Source organism: Camellia sinensis, chromosome 2 (genome assembly GCF_055761805.1).
Source record: "Camellia sinensis isolate YWXY chromosome 2, ASM5576180v1, whole genome shotgun sequence".
In the NCBI taxonomy this organism is placed as follows: domain Eukaryota; kingdom Viridiplantae; phylum Streptophyta; class Magnoliopsida; order Ericales; family Theaceae; genus Camellia; species Camellia sinensis.
Window position 1 is genome coordinate 175,631,260 of NC_138962.1, and position 21,928 is coordinate 175,653,187.

The following is a 21,928-nucleotide window of genomic DNA, read 5'->3' on the forward strand; positions in this document are numbered from 1 at the left end:
CTTTTTTGGTGTGATGTATGATATTTAATCACACCTTTTAAATTTTATTAAAGTGTGATCTTTGGGAGTGTGATTAAAAATGGTCATTTTTAATCACACTTTTTAAGTGTAATTAAAAACATTTAGATCACACCTTTTAAGTGTGATTAAAAACATTTAGATCACACCTTTTAAGTGTGATCTTTGGAAGTGTGATTAAAAATAGTCATTTTTAATCACACTTTTTAAGTGTGATTAATAACATTTAGATCACACCTTTTAAGTGTGATCTTTGAAAGTGTGAATAAAAATGGTCATTTTTAATCACACTTTTTAAGTGTGATTAATAACATTTAGATCACACCTTTTAAGTGTGATTAATAACTAATAAAATCTGTAATAAAAAAAGGATTCGACATATTTGAAAAATAATCAATATTATTTTTCTATGCACATTTGAAGAATGTAATACACACTATATACTATATTTTGAATCATAACCACATATTGAATAGAATAACGTCAATATATTTCATAAATGAAAATTAAATATTCAAAAGTATATACAAAGGAATTAAATAAAAAAAATTAACTGTGCTTACATATATTAAAAAATGAAAAAACTTAAAAAAACTAAGTTCTTTAATTCTTGGACCATATTTTGCATCTCTCCAAAAAATTTCTGACCTGAAAAATAAAAACACAAATTAATCCAGAAACCGTTGATGCATATGAATAAACTAAAAAGTTAATTCAGCAAACTAAAATAGGAACATTAATTATTTCTACTTGATCTTAATCCTTTTGGAAGTAACTTCCCTGTTAACAATTAGATGCCATAGCAGCTCAGTGTCAATGACATTGTAATTAGAAGGTCACTAATGAGCACAGTATTTAAAAATGATAGATCTCAATACAGCTTGTGTACGATCTTTTTGTGAAGGTATATTATTATTACTGTTGGATCATAATTCTAGGTACCCATAAATAAATAAATAAATAAAAACTCAAGAATTTACTCCATATTTTTTTTTTGGGGGGGAGGGGGGAGAGTACATACATTGCAGTTACTATCACCAGCAGCAGCACGTTTTGAAGAAGCAGAGGCTGTATTTATGAAAAGAATTCATCGGAGCTTCTAAATACACTCGCTTATTTTCTCTCTACACTCCCTATATGCATTGTATTTCTTGTATGTTACAAAGAAAAATTTGTGAATATAGATGTAGAGATAAACATGGTAAGTGTGTGGTGGGTTTAGAAACTTCCAATTGCATCATTAAAACGAGGATTATGTGTATATATATGTTGTTGACACTAATTAATATTCCTAACACCCTGTTCAAAAATAAAATGAAAATGAGAGCACACCTAATCAACAAAACTTGTTACCACAGTTGTGAAAAAGCAATAATTGAGAGAAAATTTTCAACTTCCACACCAATCAATTTTTTCTAAACACAAATAAACAAATAAATACACAATTTAGTGGACAGCCCAGAAAAATCTAAGATTAAAAAATATTGATGCACAAGTTGTCAATAAAGGACCACCCATATTATAAACACCCAAATTCAAAGATTTAGGTTGGTAGGTAGGCCAAATATAAAGCATGAACAATATTTTTCATGCTGTAAGAGAGAACATTCTGATGTATCTTTTAAAGCAAAAGATTAAATTTATGTCCTAACACTGCAATCTTTTAACTGAAAGATTCAAAATAGCACAAAGCAAAAAAATACAGGGAAAAAAAAAATTACAAAACAACAACAACGAGGAGCTTTGAAGCCAAGCAGAACAAATTAATGGTACTTACTAGTTATCATCCCAGCCCACCACCAAGGTTCCAACAAATATGAGTACCCCCCTGACCCAGAACAAAATGACGACACGATGGTTACAATAACATAAAAGATTTATATACACATCTCCACGCATATACGTTCATGTAAGTACTTCTATGTCTTTTGATGGGCATATGTATATATATATACACTATCTATACTATATTATTATATAAAGTGTATAAGTCAGTTGATGTGAACACTTTCTCTGTCACGCCTATTTGATTTTTCAAAAATGCCTACAACAATTGGTAAGTTTAAAAATTGTCATGTGAAACTGATTCAGAAATTTAAAACTCTATTCATCATCTTCGTTCATAAACAATGTATCTTTGCACAAGCATTGTGTGTACACTCAAAGGTTCTACAAAGACCAAAATAATAAATAGAGCACCAAGTCTGGACTTCTAACCCTGTATGTCATCCATAATCACCAAGAAGAAGAAAGCACGGTGCAAATTCATATTGCTTACCTTTCACATGTCTTGGTCCATTATGCTTCTTGTGGGGTAGCAGCTTCTAACATTGTAATGCCAGTGATGATAGTCAAGAGCATGAAGGACACCCCGCACGCAGCCCGGCTGATTATTCGCAATTTGCTCATCAGCATCTTCTGTCCACAAGTGTTTTCCCATTTACAACACTACAAGCAAAATCCTTAAAAACCCACTTGCTAAAGGAATTCAGTGACTATCTTCTTCAATCTAATAGACATAATTAAGAAAATACCATGTAAATAAATATGTTGATTGCCTAGCATATGAAATTCAGAAAATAAATTCCAAATTACTAGCAGCTCAAATCACATAAAGCTTGTCAAAAATCTTAGACAGAACAAAAATCAAACACCATGTGAGCAAGGCTTTGACACAACCTTTTCAGGTACCTTGTACAAAATCCAAGCAGCAGCATCACTTACTACAAAATACCCATGTCTAAAAATGGCAATTTTTTATTTCATTTTTCAATTATTTTTTCGTTGTTGGAAATTGACTGTAAATTTATACAATTACAAAAAATTCTGACAGTGTGCTTAGCCAACCCAAACGAAAAATTCTTCATTAGTTCTTCAATATCATTCATGATACGAGCAAAACAGGAAATCACAAAGATCACGAGAATTGAGTGAAAAGGAAAAATGTTGGGAACTTCTTTCTTAAGTACAGCGTTGGAATAGGACTTTTGAAAGAATAGAAAAGTTGTTATTCAATTTTTCAAACCAACACTTTATTTAAACTCTGTTTTATTCCATGAAAAAGCCAACTTCAGTTCAGCAAATGAGTGACAACTGAACCATGTTAATGGCAGGGCAAGTTTCTATATCATAGATTCATATTGAAATAATTGACCTACCGAGATAAAATAAACGGCACCACAAGCAAGAAGCATGTAGCTTGCTATGTTTTGAAGAAGAATGAGCTCCTTCCGTTCCCCAGAGTCCTCAGGGTAAGTTCTTGTCATCACTGCAACACTGAAAGTAACAATAGTGACCTATGATTCACAAACAGAACTAAAATGTCCGATTGTTTCACTGAAAGTTTCCATCAATGATTAAATAGTTTCGTGATAATTCAGTTCTTTTTTCTTTTTCCTTTTCTTGGTAGTGATAATTCAGCTCACATATAGCTTCTTAGAGCATCTCCAGCAAAGCTAGTTAAAATACCTATTTAAAACTTCACTTTACTATTTTAGCTAGTCATTTTTTTAATATACACTCCAACAAGGCTATCTACTTTAGCTATCTTCTATTAAAATACTTTCACTACTTTAGTGGTGTAGAGATGAACATGGCGGGAGTGTGGTGGGTTTAGAAACTCTCAATTGCATCATTAAAACGAGGATTATGTGTATATATATATGTTGTTTTACAGCATTATCCAAATAAAATTGTTTCTTTTGAAGTTGCAACATTTTTTCCATTTTGTTTTCCATAGCATTTAAAACAAGTACTCTGTTTTATGTAAAAAATCATTTACAGCATTGTATGAGAATATCACCAATTATATTTATTTTCGAAAATGGATCCATTCAGTTTTGCAATCATCCAAGTCTGATTGGAGCTTTCTTTGTAATGACACTATACTAATGATACATTTGGTTCTCTAGATGCCATGGAAATAGAAAAATCCATGGTATTTAATAATGTAATAAGAAGTTGAAATATAAAGCTGACCTGTGTGACCCACTGTTCTCTCTGAGTCATATATCTCAAAGTCATTTCCTCCCTGCTCAAACAAACACCCAAGCCCTTCATTTAGTCTTAAAAGAGTACTAAAAAAAAAGTTAATGAAAAAAGGGCAAAATTTACTTTACCCCACATGGTTTACTCCATGTGTTGTTTACGCTCAGATGTTTCAAATAAGCATATAATTTACTTCATGTGTTCTCTCATTGTCTAGATGATTTGCTGATGATTTGTACAACCTGTGGCCCTAGATATGGCATAGTGGGTAGAGAAAACTCTTGAGAAGTTGGGATGAAGATAGGTTTGATTTATTGTTATAATTTTTATTTTTGTTGTCATATATAATCATGAATTTGCTAATAATAATGTGAAATTGAAGCTTTGGACTTGAAATGCAATATACCTCAGCTATGTCTTGTAAGATTTGAACGATTATCAAATTTGAGAAAATTATGCTTTTGATTTCAAAGCTATCTATTGCATACTGATAAGCCATGTTTCATTTCAAATGAATTATGCTATCCATTGATTATCTATTTAAGCATCCTATGCTTTCGACTACATTGTATCCATGGTAAAATGCTAGCTCTCGTGTTCATATTATTCACTAAGTTGGATAGCTCATCACATTATTTCCACCACGTTTATGGAGATGAAGCTTAAATTGAGGATCTAGTCTTTGTATATGAAGATGGTGATTGGAGTTTGTGCATGCTATGAAATGAAGAAACCTTAAGTTTTGTATATTGAGACCTTATGTACTAATTTGTGAAAATATGAGATGTGTGTACTATGTGGCCTTGTGTTTGGCCAAGGATGATGATGACATGTAATATCAAGTATCTGCATCATGGAATGCGCATTTGGGACTTAGGAACTTGCCCTAAGGAATAGAAATGAATGAAACATATTACCAAATGTACATGTGTACTTTATGCTTCTATCATATTTTATTGTAATTGTTCAAAATAAAACAGGTGCACTACCCTTCAGTTTGGTTAGGCCTTTGGTAGCTATGCTACTGGCTGGTTATGCATTCTGATTTTGTGCATGATGTGGGCCAAGATTATGACACTAATTTCTCAAAATAACAGTGATTTTCATTCAACAATTACCAGTTTCTTCTAATACTAAATCAACTATGTGATTTTCATTCAATAATCACTCCGTTTGCATTCCTTGTCTAGCATTAAAACCAATGAATCCTCATTTTTTATATACTCAACCTGAATAACTATAGTTTTCCGCTCTCGCAACTTATCAAGTTCATAAATACTCTTATCCCGTTCTTAGTAATTAACTTACTATAAATGGGAAAATGAACAAAATTTCATATATTCAGCAATTATTACAAATCAAAAGGATTCTAGTCAGATTTGGGAAACGAAAATGCAGAAACAGATTAGTACCTGGGAACTTTGTACTTCAGTTTTAAACTTGGAGAGGTTTGACTCATGAAGCATGTCAGTCTACAACAACAAAAGCACAAACATTATAGCTATATATATTCTCATACCAACCCTTGATTAGGCCAAAAGTAATGCAGACCTAGTATTCAAACCCTTACTTTCTGCATTTCTGCTTTTGAAACAAAGAGTGAGCCACATTTTCCAAGCTATCATTTAAAACTTCAGTAATAGCAGCAGTTATTGCCTCTGCCTGCTTTGAAGGCACACCTTGTGCTTCTAACCTCCTCACCTGCCATAGCAACAACAACCCTAAGCAAAATGTCATTCCAATCCAACAACTAAATCATATCTAAATCACTTCTTAACAACTACATTATGTTATCTAATTAAAAATCAAAAATCCAAAGCCATATTTTAATCCAAAAAATACAAAAAATTAGAAATAATGTTTCGAATTAGAGAAGAAAAAGAGGAAATTACTAGAGCTAGCGTGTCTACGAGGAAAACACGCTTTCCATTAGGTTTGACAAGTTGAGAGATCTGCCTAAAGTCAAATCGATTAAAACTCGAATTCGAAGACGAAGAACTGCCAAAAATCATCGAAGAGCCATCGAATTGCTTCTCTGAAGAAGAAAACCTTCGAAATTTAGTGAATGAGATTCCAAAACTTGGACCTAATTGAACCAGGTGCTTACACGCAGCCATTAACTTCAGAGACGGAAACTTTTGAATCAACATATGAAATCTTTGAAATGATCGAAGAAGTAAATCACTGGATTGATTGGTACAAAAAGAGGAACAACAAGTTGTTCATTGTGGTGTGGCTTGGGTAGAAATTTGAAGAATTGGTTTACGAATGATCGATGAACAGTGAGAGATGGAATAGAAATTTGTTTCCCTCTAAAATCAAATAGGACAGAGGTCTGTGGAAATTGCGGGACTAGATGGCAGAAGATCGTTATGCGAACAAAGAGAGAGAGGAGAGGGCGATGAGAGGCAGCGAAAAATGTGGGTTCAATGGGTTGGTTAATGGCTATATGACTTATGCGGAAAGAAATGAATACCCTCCATTTCATTCATTGATATAGAGGGGGGAGGGGGGAATCCGAACATACCTAGATCAAAGCAAAGAGAAGAGAATAAGAACCTTCCCTTTCGAATCGTTGATCGCTGCCGGCGCCGAACCAGTCTTGCTGCCGAAGAGATAGCACCGTTCTAGGTCGAAGTCTCACCGCTGCCCAATTAGTCCCCCTTTCTAACCCTTTATCTTCTCCCTCTCTTAGAGCATCTCCAGCAAGGCTAGTTAAATTAGCTATTCAAAATTTCACTTTACTATTTTAGCTAGTCATTTTTTTAATATAAATTCCAACAAGGCTATCTACTTTAGCTATCTTCTATTAAAATATTCTTATACTTTAACTATCTTCTTTCCAATCTAAAAAAAAAAAAAAACTAACTTCTTTCAAATTATTATTTTTTTCATTCTTCTAAATATAATTATATTTTTGTGAAAGTTACATTTTTCTACTATCGTATTTTTCAAATGGTCATATTTTTTCAACGGTCATATTTTTACAACGGTCATATTTTTTCAAATTTTTACAACGTTCATATACAACATCGGATAATATAGTTGTCCTCTCGCTCAGATTAAGCAATTTATCAGTGTAGACGCAAAACAAACAGATAAATAGAATTATGAACCCTCAGTAGACTAAAATCAGAACCATAGGACAAGTGTTCAGGGCATGGCAAAACAGCAAAAGCACAAAAGATCCAAATGAAAATAAGACAGAATTAGCTCACCATTTGCACTTTGTCACCATGTATTGCTGTGGCAGGAAAACCATTCATGGACAACCAGCGCTCTAAAGCATCAGCCCCTCTCTTTGTCTCTACAAAAACCAGTGTCAAGGCACACTGCATTACAAATAACAGAGTTGCATTAGTCAGATAGATTAACAAGATTAATCGTCAATTGTCTAACAATGGTGAAACTACTGCCACTATACAATTTACCTTTCCATGGGCTCCATTATCACATTGGGTATGAAGAAGATCCATCAAATAATTTCTTTTGTCCATGTCCTGGACAAATTCAACTTTTTGAACAATTAGATCAGTGCTGGAACCAACCCTTCCAACAGCAAGAAATATGTAGTTTGACATAAAGTCCGAAGCAAGCCTCTGCAAGAGATAAATTAGTGGTTAGGATCCATCCACATGATAACTTATACTAAAGAAAAGCATAAATACCAACCATTCAACAAATTAACTTATACTAATAAAACCAAAATGCAATTTGATTTCACTCAAGACTTCTTAATTAAAACTTGTGATCTAGTTCTACTTGCGGTTGGTATGTACTAGAAATAATGTCCTCATATATATAAGTAAATATGAAAAACTTAGATTGAATTATGCTTCATCTGGAGCTAAAATTAACTTCATATTGGTTGCATAATCCAACATCATGCATAAAGGCAACCGAAACAGACTTCCATAGAGTTATGTTATTTATCAAGGAGTTGAGTAAACCAACTTGTATCTCAGTTGGAAATGTGGCACTGAAAAGCATCGTCTGTCTTGCACCTGGTGGAGGCATCTCCATTTGCTCAACAAACCTTCGAATCTGGGGCTCAAAGCCCATATCCAACATTCGATCAGCCTCATCCAAAGCCAAATACTTGATCATCCGAAGAGAAACTCTTGCCCTCTCTATCATATCTACTAAGCGGCCCGGTGTGGCAACTAATATGTCCACACCCCTTTCCAGATTACGGAGCTGCATAAGCACAGTTAAAAACATATCAGCATTGACACACTTTAAAAGCTATGCAGATCCAAAAATCAAAGTACTTGATTATCCAAAGATATGAGCAGAACACTGAATGCATACATAAACAAAGAAAATGATTAAACAGTACAAATTAAATCACTGCTCTAAAACATTATCTACAGTAACAGTTTAATAATTTATCAATTAATTGAAAAATTAACATTCGTGGAAGCCAAGTGTACTCTGCACACCTTTTTTTTAAAAAAAAAGAGAGAGAGAGAGAAGAAGAAGAAAAAGACAAATAATAAAAAATTGAAGCCGCAATATTAAACAAAACATGTAGAAAATTTACTAAATATTGAATCTAGAAAAAAGAGGTTTGCCCATTTACCCACAAAAACAGAAACAGAAAAAGTTAAGTGCATGGAATGTGTTGGACACAAGTAAAAAAATCGAAGGAACTTTGAACTTGAAGAGTACATCTAATAACTACTGAAATTATTTATTTTTTTTGGTCTTCTGAGGAATGAGAACCATGAGAGATAATTGATATTTCACATTTCACAGCCCTTAATCTGGTCTTCTACATATTAGAATTCTTGCAACACTCCAACTTCAATTCTCCATTCATGGAACCCAAATAATTACAATCTATATTCTAACAGAAATTACAACAAACATATGGTGTGCAATACAAATACATAGACAAATAAACAGAAATGACAAAATTTATTACCTCCCTTGAGCAAAAAGTTTGAGAATTAGTTCTATAAAAATAAGCTCATTAAACAGGGAGAGGTAAAAAAAAGTGAAACAGATTATTTCCAAATATGAAAAATATATCACTATCAAACACTCCCAATACCCAAAATGGACCAAAACAGAAGAGTCTAACTCCAAAATTATACAAGCAGACAAAATTAATAACAAACATAACAAATTCTTATAGTATGTGACAAAAGTTAATGACAAACCTCGTTAAATCTCACAATATTGGGATGTTTCAATGATCTGTGATTCATGATCTCCCTCTGTACATGCTCATCAATCTGCAGCAAAAAAAGAACCTCAGAATAAACCCAAAAAGAAAAAAAGAAAAAAGATCCAGATGGGAAAAATGATAACCCAGATGGAACAAAAGCATGAAATTAAGAAGAAGAAAAAAAAAACCTTTTCGCCTCTCTCGATTAATTTGACAACAAAGAGCTCTCTGCCATTGTCGACGATCGGAAGAGACATTGAAGCGTTGTAAAATTTTACCGCCAAAAACCGAATTGAGGAGGCAAAAATAAATAAAAAATTGAAAGGCTCATGAACCTCGCTTAGCGATCCTTGAGCGAGTCTGGTGGAGCAATGTTTTACCCTTCCAAGGTCGCTTCTATGGCTAAAAGGAAAGAATAGCCAAGCTGCTGGAGATGCTCTTATTTGCTGAATAGCAGCAGAACCCCTTTCTCTTTTTCTTTTTTTATTTTTGGTGATTGGCGCTACAACATTTTATTTTGGCGCCTATTTCTTTTTTGGATTATATACATACGTGTGTGACTGTTTCAATTAAATTTATAAAAAGTTATTTTTAATCATTGGAAAGATAAAAATTATATAAAAGTGATAATTATTTTTTATTTTTTATTTCTTAACTAAATTAATTTTTAATTTTTAATTTTTTTTTAAAAATCAAACCATACATAATCTAAGAATCTTTTAATAAATCATTTCTTATGTTGGTAACTTATTTAATTATTTGTTATTTTTACCATCATTTTCAGTTTTCAATTTTCAATTTATATTTACAAAAATTTTAAAAACTGTCATAAAAACTTGTTCGATACTTTTTTTGATTTATAAATGATTGTCTCAGTTTGTAAATTTAAAAAAAAAGCGTAAATTAAAAAAATGAGTTTATGTTGGTTTTTAAACAGAAATTTAAAAATTTTACTAATAATTTTTTTTTCAATTAATTTTTTTTAGTTAATTTTTTTTCAATGAATTTTTTTTCTAACTAATACTAACCAAGAGATCAATTGGTATGCTACTTTAAACCTTAGGGAGGGGATTGTAATTTCTAAAATGTGAGGGGTGTCAATGTAATTTACCCACTGAGGGAAAAATTAGTATTTAAAAAAATTAAATTGCTAAAGGGGAAAATCTGTAATGAAACTTTAAACCTTAAGGGGGAAATGTAATTTCCAAAAGGTGAGAGGGGAACTGTAATAAATATAAACCTCAGGGGTGTTAGTGTAATTTACCCAAAAAAATTTAATTGGAAAAAAATTAATTGAAAAAAAAATTTACTAGTAAAATTTTAAAATTTCTATTTAAAAACCAACGTAAACTTATTTTTTAAATTTACATTTTTTCCTCAAATTTACAAACTGAGACAACCATTTATAAACTAAAAAAAATTATCAAACAAGTTTTTATGACAGTTTTTAAAATTTTTGTAAATATTTTTGGTAACGTTTACGTTTTCATTTTTGGTAACGTTTACGTTTTCAGTTTATATTTACAAAAATTTTATAAAATGGTTTTTGTTTATTTTTAGAAAAACATAAACTACAAACGCGTTTGGTAATTGACAAAATGTTTAAAAAAAATTAAAAATATAAAAAAGAGTGACAAATGGCAAGTGGTGGCAAGTGGCGGCAGAAGATGGTGGTGGAAAGTGGTGACGATGGGTGGTGGGTAACGGGTGGTGGTGGGTGGTGGCGAGTGGGTGGTGGTAGTGGTGGGTGGGTAGGTGGGTGATAGAGAGTGGGTGGTGGTGGCGGGTGGTGGGCGATGATGGCAGGTGGGTGGCGGATGGCGGGTGGTGGTAAGTGGTGGTGGTGCGTGGGTGGGCGACGATGGTGATGGTAGTGGGTGGGTGGATGACGGTGGCGGGTGGTGGTGGTGGCGGGTGGTGGGTAGTGGTGACAGGTGTATGGCGGGTGGGTGGTGGTGGCAGGTAGGTGGCGGATGGTGATGGTGGGTGGGTGGATGGTAGCGAGTGTGTGGTGGTGATGGTCGTAACGAGTAGTGGATGGTGGTGACGGGTGGGGGGTGGTTGTGGCAGGTGGGTGGTGGATGGCGGGTGGTGCTGGGTGGTGGCGGTTGTGGGTGGGTGAAGGTAGTAGGTGGTAGCGAGTGGGTGGTGGTGGTGGTGGTGGTGGCGGTGGGTGGTAGTGGCGGGTGGGTAGTAGGTGGTTGGTAGGTGGTGGTGGTGGATGGCTGGTGGTGGTGGTGAGTGGTGGATGGTAGTGGTAGATGGGTGCTGAGTGGTGGTAGCGGGTAGGTGGCAGGCGATGGATGGTAGTGGTGGGTAGATGGCAAGTGGGTAGTGGTGGCGAGTGGGTGGCAGGTGAGTGGTGGGTGATGGTGGCTGGCAGGTGAGTGTTGGTGGCGGGTGGTGGGTGGTGGTGGCAGGTGGGTGGTAAGTGGTGGTGGTGGCAGGTGGTGGGTGGTGGTGGCAGAAGACGGTGGTGGAAAATGGTAGCAGGTGGTGGCTAGTGGTGGGTGGTAAAAAAAAAAAAAACTCAAAACTCAAAACGGAAACACATTTTTTGAGTTTACTTTTTTTGCTAAATTTATAAACTGAGACTACTGATTTATAAATAAAAAATTTACCAAACAAGTTTTTATTTGAATTTTTTAAATTTTTATAAATATAAACAGAAAATTGAAAACGTAAGTGTTACCAAATGGCACCTTAGCAAACAGGCTTTAGATGGTAAAAATGTTGTAAAATTAACAAATAATTAAATAAGTTACCAACGTAAGAAATGACTTATCAAAAAATTTTTAGGCCATATATGGTTTGATTTTTAGAAAAAAAAAATTGAAAAATTAAAAATTAATTTGGCTAAGAAATAAAAACTAAAAAATAATTATCATTTAAGGGTAAAAAATAATTATAATTTTAACTTTTGAGTAGGTTATATATATACGTATGGTTGTTTCAATTTAATTTGTAAAAAATTAATTCTAACCACTCGAAAGATAAAAATTATATAAAAATGATAATTATTTTTATTTTTTATTTCTTAACCAAATTAATTTTTAATTTTTTTTTCTAAAAATCAAACCATACATAGCCTAAAAATCTTTTGATAAGTCATTTCTTATGTTGGTAACTTATTTAATTATTTGTTAATTTTACGACATTTTTACCATCTGAAGCCTGTTTGGTAACCATTTCGTTTTCAGTTTTCAATTTATATTTACAAAAATTTTAAAAATTGTCATAAAAATTTATTTGATAATTTTTTTGATTTATAAATAGTTGTCTCAGTTTGTAAATTTGAGGAAAAAACGTAAATTCAAAAAATAAGTTTATGTTGGTTTTTCAACAGAAATTTAAAAATTTTACTAACAAATTTTTTTTCAATTAATTTTTTTTCAAATAATTTTTTTTCAAATAATTTTTTTTCAATGAATTTTTTTTCCAACTAATACTAACCGAGGGGGCAATTGGTAATGCTACTTTAAACCTTAGGGAGGGGATTGTAATTTTTAAAATGTAAGGGGTGTCAATGTAATTTACCCAGTAAGGGCAAAATTAGTATTTAAAAAAAATTAAGGCCTTGTTTGGTTTGTGTTTCTCAAAAAATTTTGAAAAAATTCTCTACAAATAGTTTTTAAAAGTAATCAAACCAAACAAATTTTTCCAAAAAAATTTCCCAAAACTTGTTTGGTTTACAAGTTTTCCAAACAAATCTCTCTCTCATACACATCAAATCAATCACTTTTTTCAAAACTCTCTCTCAAAATAATTTTCCAAAACATCTTTTGAAAAAACCAAACCAAACAATTTTTCGTACTTTTTATCTCTAAAACTCATATCCCAAACTTATACCAAACATACCCTTAATTGCTAAGGGGGGAATCTGTAATGAAACTTTAAACCTCAGGGAGAGAGATGTAATTTCTAAAACGTGAAGGGGAACTGTAATAAACATAAACTTTAGGGGGTGTCAGTGTAATTTACCCTATATATATATATATATATATATAATCGCACTTAATTAAAAAGTGACATAAAAAATAAATATTATCACACTCAATCAGATTAAGTGTGATTAAAAATTTGGGAATTGTATATTTTATATAAAAATCAATTTGAAATATTTTATACAATCACACCTATTTAGGAAGTGTGATTAAAAAGTAGTAATGTATATATAATCACATTTTAATTACCTTAAAAAATATATAAATAATCACACTTATTTCAAAAGTGTGATTAAAAAGTAATAGTGTATCTTTAATTAGAATTAAAAAATATATATATAATCACACTTATTTAAAAAGTGTGATTAAAAAGTAGTAGTGCATATATAATCACACTTTAATTAGAAAGTGTGATTAAAAAATATATAAATAATCACACTTTAATTAGAATGTGTGATTAAAAAATATATTTATAATTACACTTATTTAAAAAGTGTGATTAAAAAGTAGTAGTGTATATATAATTACACTTGAATTAGAAAGTGTGATTAAAAAATATGTAAATAATCACACTTTAATTAGAATGTGTGATTAAAAAATATATATATAATCACACTTGTTTAAAAAGTGTGATTAAAAAGTAGTAGTGCATATATAATCACACTTTAATTAGAAGGTGTGATTAAAAAATATATAAATAATCACACTTTAATTAGAATGTGTGATTAAAAAAATATATATATAATCACACTTGTTTAAAAAGTGTGATTAAAAAGTAGTAGTGTATATATAATCACACTTTAATTAGAAGGTGTGATTAAAAATATATATATATAATCACACTTAATTGAAAAGTGACATAAAAAATAAATATTATCACACTCAATCAAATTAAGTGTGATTAAAATATCAATATAATTTTTTTTATCACACTTCCAATAAAAGTGAGATCTTTTTTTTTGTCAAAGTTTTTGTAGTAGTGAACAGTGATTCATTTAATTGTAATATAACAAAGGTTTTGAAAAGTAGTTGTGGTCGCTGTAATAATGACGGTGACGCAATTACGGTTACGGGGTGTAAAGGCCGTAGTGTAAGGGTTACGGTAACCGGAACCGTGAATTTTTTTATTTTTCGCATAATTTGAAAAAAATTTACCGATACGCATATTTTTTTTCCATGATCATATTTATTGGGTTAAAAATAAATATTGATCAATTTTTATAAATTTTTAAGTATGATCCAATATATTTCATATTTTTAAATCATTATAAACTGAGTTTTTTACATTTTATTTTAATAATTAATAACTTTATATTATACAAAAAATCAATCACTAACTATTATATATAAGATAAATAATAACAAAAGTAAGAGAATAAATAAGAGCCTAAATATATATATATATATACATATTTTAACCAAGCTAAATAGATAATGACCACACTTATTATTATTATTATTATTATCAAACAATATATACATAGACATACACAAACAAAATGGCTTAGTGATAACAGCTGAATAGAATAGCATAGGTCTTACAGATTCAACAAATCAATAACATGTTCTTCATATTCCCCCTTCTCTCTCTCTATCTCTTGTTCCTTCACTTTCTCTCTTTATCTTCCCTCTTCTCTCTATCTCTTTTCCCCTATTTTTAGCTTTTTTTTGTGTGTGTTTTTTTCGAAAGAAACAGTTTGAAACCGTTACGTAACGGTGCGTAACAGGCCGTTATGGCACCGTTATGACCGCTATGGCAGCCGTTACAGTCGACACACTTGTGAATCTCAATCACACTACAAAAGCGACCGTAACAGGTGGTGGTAACCGCCAAAACTGTTGCGTAACGGCGTTACATAACGGTTGCCGCCGCTTTTTAAAACCTTGAATATAACTTATTAAGAAACTCAGGCCTCGTTTAGCAACAGGTCGGTTTAGTCAAAAAAGTTACTAAAAAAATCAAGAAGCCAACAACTCATAGCAAAAAGTCAAAAATTCTTTTTTCTCTTTACTTTTTGCATATCTTTTCATAAAAAGTCAAAAAGTCATCTCAAACATATTAATTTTTTTTAACTCATATTTTAACCAAATAGTCAAAAAGTTACTAATTAGCCTGTTCCCAAACGAGGCCTCACATACAAAAAAAAAAAAAAAAAAATGAAAAAAAGATATGCATGATAGTATTACTCTACTGCGATTATGGTTGGCATATGAGGTTTGGGCTATTTTAGTTATTAAAAGATAAAATATATTAAAAAATTAATCAGATAAAATGTCACATCTAAATTATAATCATTTTATTTTTTCTCTTACAAAAATCAAAAAAGGCTAAAAAGTTTATTCTAAACGAGACTTTTTAGGCGAGACTAAAAAAATCAAAAAGTCAACTTACTTCCCAAATGAAGGCTACATATAATTAGGATTGTGCAAAATATTATCCAATCTGTTAAAATCGCACTGATCCGCATCAATTTACACTCTCTATTCACTAATCGTGATTTAAACTTTAAAATTTATAATTCGCTTTCGAAATCTTTCCGTTCCGATATAGTTAATATATATATATATATATATATTAATTTATAATAAAATATCAAAATAAAAATGAGTGTAGTATGTGAAGTTTATTACGAATTAGTAGTTATACATATAAAAAATATTATGTAAATAAGTATTATATATTATGTAAAAGTTTGATAACTGATTAGAATATTTTTCAAAACATCTAAAATTACTCAAATCGTAATTTATCCATTCGCTATTCGATTTTAGAAACTCAGTTAAAAGCGAATTTGACTTTTAACCTAGTTTAAGTCACATAACTTCTTTATATTTTTTACACATTTTACAAAAAATAAAATAAAATAAAAAAATCAACCTTCAATCAATTTTATAAAATTACCCATAATTTTGCTCGTAAATCACCTCAATCACACTGTGGACACCTATATACTATACCAGATGTATATCATAGGCTGTAGCTTCCTTTCAATCCGTGATTGAATTAGAAGGAACTGTTAAGTTGGATTGAAATAGAAGGTACTGTTAAGTTCATATAGACTCATTTCTTTTTGATAATTTGAATTGTATAATGTGTAGAACTCGTTGAGTACTATAAGTTTGTAAAAAATCACATTGATCGGATATCGATAGTTATATGATCAAATCAGTTTTGAATAAAAAAATAGACGGTAAAAGAATAAACGGTTAACAGAAATCTGATCTGAAAAAATAACTATCGATATCCGATCAACATAAACTTTTACAAACATATAATACTAAATAAATTTTATATATTACACGATTCAATTTATTAAAACAAAACCTTTGATGTGTCCTCACAAATTCAACAATATTCTTCAATCTGATCAGGGACGGAGGAAAACCAGTCCTATATCATATACACTTGCAGAAGGGCATACACCCAAACAGTAACAATATATATTGACAGTTATGGAAATTGATGGTGTCACCCTCACCCATTTGCGTGTTTTTGAAAACGACTCTCTCCTCTTCTCCTCATCTCACCTCCCCAGTGTCAACAAGCGTTGTTTACAGCTGTATCCAATTTCCCACAACCCCCTCTCTCTCTTTCTATATACATACAGACATACAGACAAATATATATATACACACTACCAAGACCCCTAATTTATTATTGTTGTCTTTTTTTTTAATTCACAAAATTAATTAGTATCTCATTTTTGGGGTCCCCCATCCTCGTCGTTTTCTCTCTCTATATACGTACACACATATATCTCTCTTTTTTGGGTTGCTGTTTGTTTATTTATATTCCTTCACTTTCTCCGTCTATTTCGTTTCTCTTCTCAAATAATGCGAAGCATTGTCCTCTCAGCTTCAAACTTCATCTCTCTCTCTCTTTCTCTCCCTATATGAATACACATCAGTTTTAGATATGGGTTTCTCGTGATCTGTGTTACAGTCTAGGACCCATCTTCGATCATTGCCATCATTATTAGATCTAGAGACAGAAAGAGAGAGGGTTTTAGAGAGAAAGGGTAATAGAGAATTGTCATTGGTGTTTGGATGGGGAGTTGGTATGTGTGTGTGAGTTTAATGTCAAATGTTGTTTAGAATTGGAAAATGAAGAATTTCACGGGTTTTTGCAAGGGCTGGTGTTTGTTTCAGCTTCAAAAGTGCCTTTTTTGGTGATTTGAAGATAGAGAAAGCTTCATAGTCAAGGTAGGGTTTTTTATTTATTTTTATTTTTATTTTTTCCTTTTAATGTCTAATTTATGTGCTTTTCATGTTGTTTTTGAGTGTATTAGTGGCTTTGTTTGCTTTATCTGTTTATTTTTGGCCATGTTTGTGCATAAATAACATAGTTAGTTGGTGGTTTAACTACAGGTTTTATAGTTGGCAAAACTGATGTTCACATTTTACACGGGTTCTCTGTTTTAAGTCCATTAATGACTTCAAATTGTAGTTTTAAGATCAATTGAAATTTAAATCATAAAGTAGAAAGTGTTACCAATCGACAGAGAAGCCTAATTTTGGATCATTGACTTCAGTTTGTTGCAGAATTGATAAATTAAAATGTGAATATATATATATATATATTTTATTTTTTCATGTTGCAAAGATACCTACTTTGGGAAGACTGTGATTGAGGAATTTATTCCCCGTATGAGAATTTTTTATTTTAGTTGGTTTTTTTTTTTTTTTTTTTTTGACTTTTTACGAAAAGGAATGATATGACAATGGTTTTTTTTGGTTACAAACCTCTCTTCCCAATCATAGTGTGCCAAACATCTATCAAAAAGTAATTTACAGTGAAAAAAGTTCAAGTTGCATATTGTTCCTTAAGTTCAATTGTGACACCCATGAGAGATATTTTACCCAAACTGGAAACAATCTCATTTTGGAATGTAAAACACATGAGCAAAGTTACACTTCTTGTTACTGACCCTGTTTTTGTTTGTTGAGACAAAATACCTAATTACCTACTCTTTTGTCCAATACAAATAGTTTTGTCTCCATTTGATGCTTGCAATGAATGAGAGAAGGGGAGGGAAAGAATATGCTTAACTGTCTTTCTTACTCATTTTCTAGCATTTTCTTTTATTTTCTTGCAATTTTTTAGGAGCCAAAAGCAGAGCTAGAAATAAAGGAGTATTTCTTTCTTATCTTCTCTGAGGGGAAAAAGGTGGAAAACATAGATCCAAGTCAGTCATTGAGATGTTTGCGAACTTATAAATCAGAACCGAAGTTGATGTTGAGTAACCTTGCTTGACATAAGGTTCTCCCATTTTATTCCTCAATATTTGGTCTAATATGTTGAACTGTTAGCTTTATCTGATCATGGTATTTAGCCTTTGCACATGACCTATGTTGATACAAATGAAGATTGTTGCTGTGTAGCCGATATTCATCCAAAGCAAACAATCAGACCTGTGTAAAAGTAACAATTGCAGAGCTTCACAGGGTATGTAGACATAGTACTATTAAATGGTTGGTAAGCTTTGTGATACTCCTTCCTAATCTTAGGGGTTGGCATCTGTTGTTTCCTTTGACATTTGTTGATTGGGAATCGAGGTTAATAGTTTATCATATGTAAAGAAATATTAATATTTCCCCCTAGATGTCAGTTTTTTTCTCTCCTCTTTGTTACATCTACGAGGGTCATGAGATAGGCAGATCCTTGGCTTCATTCTTGGACTTCACTGTCCCTGCACAAGTGTAGATATATGCACGACCCTAAAGTGATCTAATTTGTTTATAGGTTAGGTTGCAGTTGAGAAAATGATCTGTACATGTGTTGAGATTGGAGTTATTGGTTGAATTATTTGGGATTCAACAAGTCCCAAGGCCTCTTCCCTAAAGGGAATTGATTTCTATTTTACTACTGTTCGTGCAAATGATAAAATAGCGTTATCCATTCGAAATCTTGATTGGTTTCTTCTTCTTCTTGTTGTTGTTCTTCTTCTTCTTTATGTGTGTGCTTGTGTATGTTTTCTTAATATAATTGAAGGTAATTTTTCTTCCACATCAATTCTTACTTTGTTGCTGATCTTTTATTGTGTATTACAGATTTTAGCAAATACATAGTATAATCGTTAAAATATGTAAATGTATTGCAATTAATTTTATACTTGTGTAACATTCAATATTGACATCCTGTCATCAATGTAATATTACAATAAATAGTATGTAATTAAGAATTTAAATAAGAAAGTTGGGAGAGATGAGAGTTGAATACAAACTTAATCTTTGCATCAAATTTGTAAAGTGGATCCTTTTCTTGAATCCATGTCTCATGTTTGGCATCCTATGCTTTTACTATTGCAGAGTTTCACAATAAGAAATTGCTGGGGCATAGGGAGTATAGAAAATGTTCATGCTTTTAAAATATTCTTTTTATGTTGATAGGATACAATACCAATACTTTTTGTAACATTGACCTTTGATGGAAACTAAACAAGATAGCAATTGGCATTTTGCTTTTTTGATACCAACAATCAACAATATCAAAATTATGAAAATAATAATGTTGATGTGGACCATTGATGAAGTAAAGATATATAGCTGTTATATGCGTGTAAAAGTATATCATAGGAGCAGTATTACATTCTACAGTTATGGTACTAAATGTTTCTCAATGAACTGATGACAACTCAATTTTAGGATCAGAATATATCGGTAAAAAGTGTACTTTCGCTTGTTGATGTGAAATCCTCTTTTGATGCAGATTTTCTTGCCATTAACCTTTTGGCTTTGAACAACCCTGATGGTTGGTTGCTATTGATTTGATAGGCTTATTGGGCTGTTCAGGATAAAAGTTTGTGATCAATGGGAGAGGACTTGTGACCCAAATGGATCCTCAGGCTTTTATCAGATTGTCGATTGGTTCACTGGGGTTGAGAGTTCCTGGAACAGCATTGGCTGCTGCAAAATCTGGATTACATGCATTAACTTCTCCATGTTCATGTGAAATCCGTCTCCGAGGTTTTCCTGTGCAGACATCATCGGTTCCTGTAGTATCTTCTCCTGAATCTGTACCAGATCATCAGAGCATTGTCTCGAGCTTTTATCTTGAAGAATCTGATTTAAAGGCATTGTTGGCACCTGGATGTTTTTATGCTTCTCATGCTTGTCTGGAGATAGTCGTTTTTGCAGGGCGGAAGGGGTCTCATTGTGGTGTTGGTGTAAAAAGGCAGCAGATTGGAACATTTAAGTTAGAAGTGGGTCCCGAATGGGGGGAAGGGAAGCCAGTGATTCTATTCAATGGGTGGATAGGCATTGGAAAAAGCAAGCAGGAGAGTGGGAAGCCTGGAGCAGAGCTTCATTTGCGAGTTAAACTTGACCCGGATCCGAGATATGTTTTCCAATTTGAAGATGAGACTAAATTGAGTCCTCAGATAGTTCAGCTTCAAGGCACTATTAAGCAGCCTATCTTCAGTTGCAAGTTTAGTCGAGACAGGTGATATGAATTACATAATCTTATTTTTATTCTTCATCTCTTACAATTTCGTTTCATGCTGCAACCCACTATTAATTTTTTATTACCAGTGAAATTGAAATTGAAAACTGAAGTCACAGAATTTTTAACGTTTCTCATCCACTCTAGTCTTTTCCTGCTTGTGCTAGATTTTGTTCCATGGCTAATTTGCTGGTGCTTTTTTAGTTTTTGGTAACACAGATTGTAAGATGTGGTATTCTGGTTGCATAGTGATAGTGCCAATTGATTTGACTCTGGCAGAATACACATAAATGTGGCTCAGAGTAGACCAAAAGATATAACAACCTTTTATCTCTTCTGGGCAATCTAATAGAGCAATGAAAAACCCTTTTCTGTGTCATGTCGAATAATCCATGCAAATGTTCTTCTGTTACTAGGGGATTTTAAGCACATTACACTGCTAATTTCTTAGTCATTGGCTTGTCCATGTAATTTTTGTTTGTTATAATAAATTTTACAGGGTATCCCAGGTAGACCCATTGAACACTTGGTCAAGTTCTGTTGATAGTTCTGACCAAGAGACCGGGAGAAGGGAGAGGAAGGGATGGAAGGTGAAGATACATGACCTCTCTGGCTCAGCCGTTGCTGCAGCTTTCATAACAACTCCCTTCGTGCCATCAACGGGTTGCGATTGGGTTGCCAGGTCCAACCCCGGAGCTTGGTTGATTGTTCGCCCTGATGCTTGCAGGCCGGAGAGCTGGCAGCCATGGGGGAAGCTAGAAGCGTGGCGTGAGCGTGGCATCAGAGACTCAATTTGCTGCCGATTTCACCTTCTCTCTGAAGTCCAGGAGGGGGGTGGGCTTCTTATGTCCGAGATTTTCCTCAACGCCGAAAAGGGTGGCGAGTTTTTCATAGATACTGATAGACAAGTTCGAGCAGTAGCAGCGACAGCAACGCCTGTACCAAGCCCACAAAGCAGCGGAGACTTTGCAGCACTTAGTCCGGTTGTTGGGGGGTTTGTGATGAGCTGTAGAGTGCAAGGGGAAGGGAAGAGCAGCAAGCCATTGGTGCAATTGGCAATGCGGCATGTGACGTGCGTGGAGGACGCTGCCATCTTCATGGCTCTTGCCGCTGCTGTTAATCTAAGCATTGAAGCGTGCAGGCCTTTCCGTAGGAAGATCAGGAGAGTGAACCGCCATTCTTGGTGAGATATTATATATACACAATATTATATAAATCTGGTGGTGATTTAACTCCCATGAACTGAGGAAACCTGTAATTTTTTTCTTCTGATTGGTGTAAAATGTAACATTTGACAGTGTATATGATCTACTTTGTCTACATTTCTCATTGAAAATTAGTTAAAACTCTCAACTCATGGTTGGT

At 32.8% G+C, this 21,928-nt stretch overlaps 3 protein-coding genes across 11 annotated transcripts; 1 reads left to right on the top strand and 2 right to left on the bottom strand.

Annotated features, from left to right (window-relative positions):
• Positions 1 to 456: 456 nt before the first annotated feature.
• On the bottom strand, positions 457 to 6,484 carry LOC145788722 (uncharacterized). Its single transcript, XM_082913625.1, has 5 exons — positions 5,898 to 6,484; positions 5,576 to 5,706; positions 5,418 to 5,477; positions 3,997 to 4,048; positions 457 to 666 (listed from the first exon to the last, which is right to left on the bottom strand). The coding sequence occupies exons 1-5, from the start codon at positions 6,153 to 6,155 to the stop codon at positions 622 to 624; spliced, it is 546 nt and encodes a 181-aa protein (XP_082769751.1). The 5' UTR covers positions 6,156 to 6,484; the 3' UTR covers positions 457 to 621.
• A 730-nt stretch (positions 6,485 to 7,214) lies between these two features.
• LOC145788743 (DEAD-box ATP-dependent RNA helicase 52C-like) lies at positions 7,215 to 9,435 on the bottom strand. The gene is made up of 5 exons (XM_028259642.2): positions 9,367 to 9,435; positions 9,171 to 9,245; positions 7,960 to 8,202; positions 7,437 to 7,604; positions 7,215 to 7,337 (listed from the first exon to the last, which is right to left on the bottom strand). Exons 1-5 carry the CDS (start codon positions 9,433 to 9,435, stop codon positions 7,215 to 7,217), a joined length of 678 nt encoding a protein of 225 aa, XP_028115443.2.
• A 7,027-nt stretch (positions 9,436 to 16,462) lies between these two features.
• On the top strand, positions 16,463 to 21,916 carry ASG1 (nuclear factor 1 A-type protein (DUF1005)). Of its 9 annotated transcripts, none has more exons than XM_028206164.2 (5): positions 16,780 to 17,325; positions 18,227 to 18,382; positions 18,490 to 18,568; positions 19,832 to 20,563; positions 21,063 to 21,916. In XM_028206164.2, exons 4-5 carry the CDS (start codon positions 19,956 to 19,958, stop codon positions 21,748 to 21,750), a joined length of 1,296 nt encoding a protein of 431 aa, XP_028061965.2. In that variant the 5' UTR covers positions 16,780 to 17,325; positions 18,227 to 18,382; positions 18,490 to 18,568; positions 19,832 to 19,955; the 3' UTR covers positions 21,751 to 21,916. The 9 variants fall into 9 exon arrangements, with proteins under 9 accessions (XP_028061967.2, XP_028061964.2, XP_082772321.1 ...); XM_028206167.2 differs by having other exon boundaries at positions 19,897 to 20,563; XM_082916193.1 differs by having other exon boundaries at positions 18,505 to 18,568.
• Positions 21,917 to 21,928: the final 12 nt, after the last annotated feature.

Coding starts and splice junctions, on each gene's coding strand:
- LOC145788722 (XM_082913625.1), bottom strand. CDS start 6,155: ATGTTGATTCAAAAGTTTCCGTCTCTGAAGTTAATGGCTGCGTGTAAG. Junction 5,707..5,897: donor TCGTAGACACGCTAGCTCTA/GTAATTTCCTCT, acceptor TTGCTATGGCAG/GTGAGGAGGTTAGAAGCACA. Junction 5,478..5,575: donor CAAAAGCAGAAATGCAGAAA/GTAAGGGTTTGA, acceptor TTGTTGTTGTAG/ACTGACATGCTTCATGAGTC.
- LOC145788743 (XM_028259642.2), bottom strand. CDS start 9,435: ATGTCTCTTCCGATCGTCGACAATGGCAGAGAGCTCTTTGTTGTCAAA. Junction 9,246..9,366: donor TAATCGAGAGAGGCGAAAAG/GTTTTTTTTTTC, acceptor TTTTTGCTGCAG/ATTGATGAGCATGTACAGAG. Junction 7,338..7,436: donor ATAATGGAGCCCATGGAAAG/GTAAATTGTATA, acceptor TTTGTAATGCAG/TGTGCCTTGACACTGGTTTT.
- ASG1 (XM_028206166.2), top strand. CDS start 19,956: ATGGATCCTCAGGCTTTTATCAGATTGTCGATTGGTTCACTGGGGTTG. Junction 20,564..21,062: donor TGCAAGTTTAGTCGAGACAG/GTGATATGAATT, acceptor TAAATTTTACAG/GGTATCCCAGGTAGACCCAT.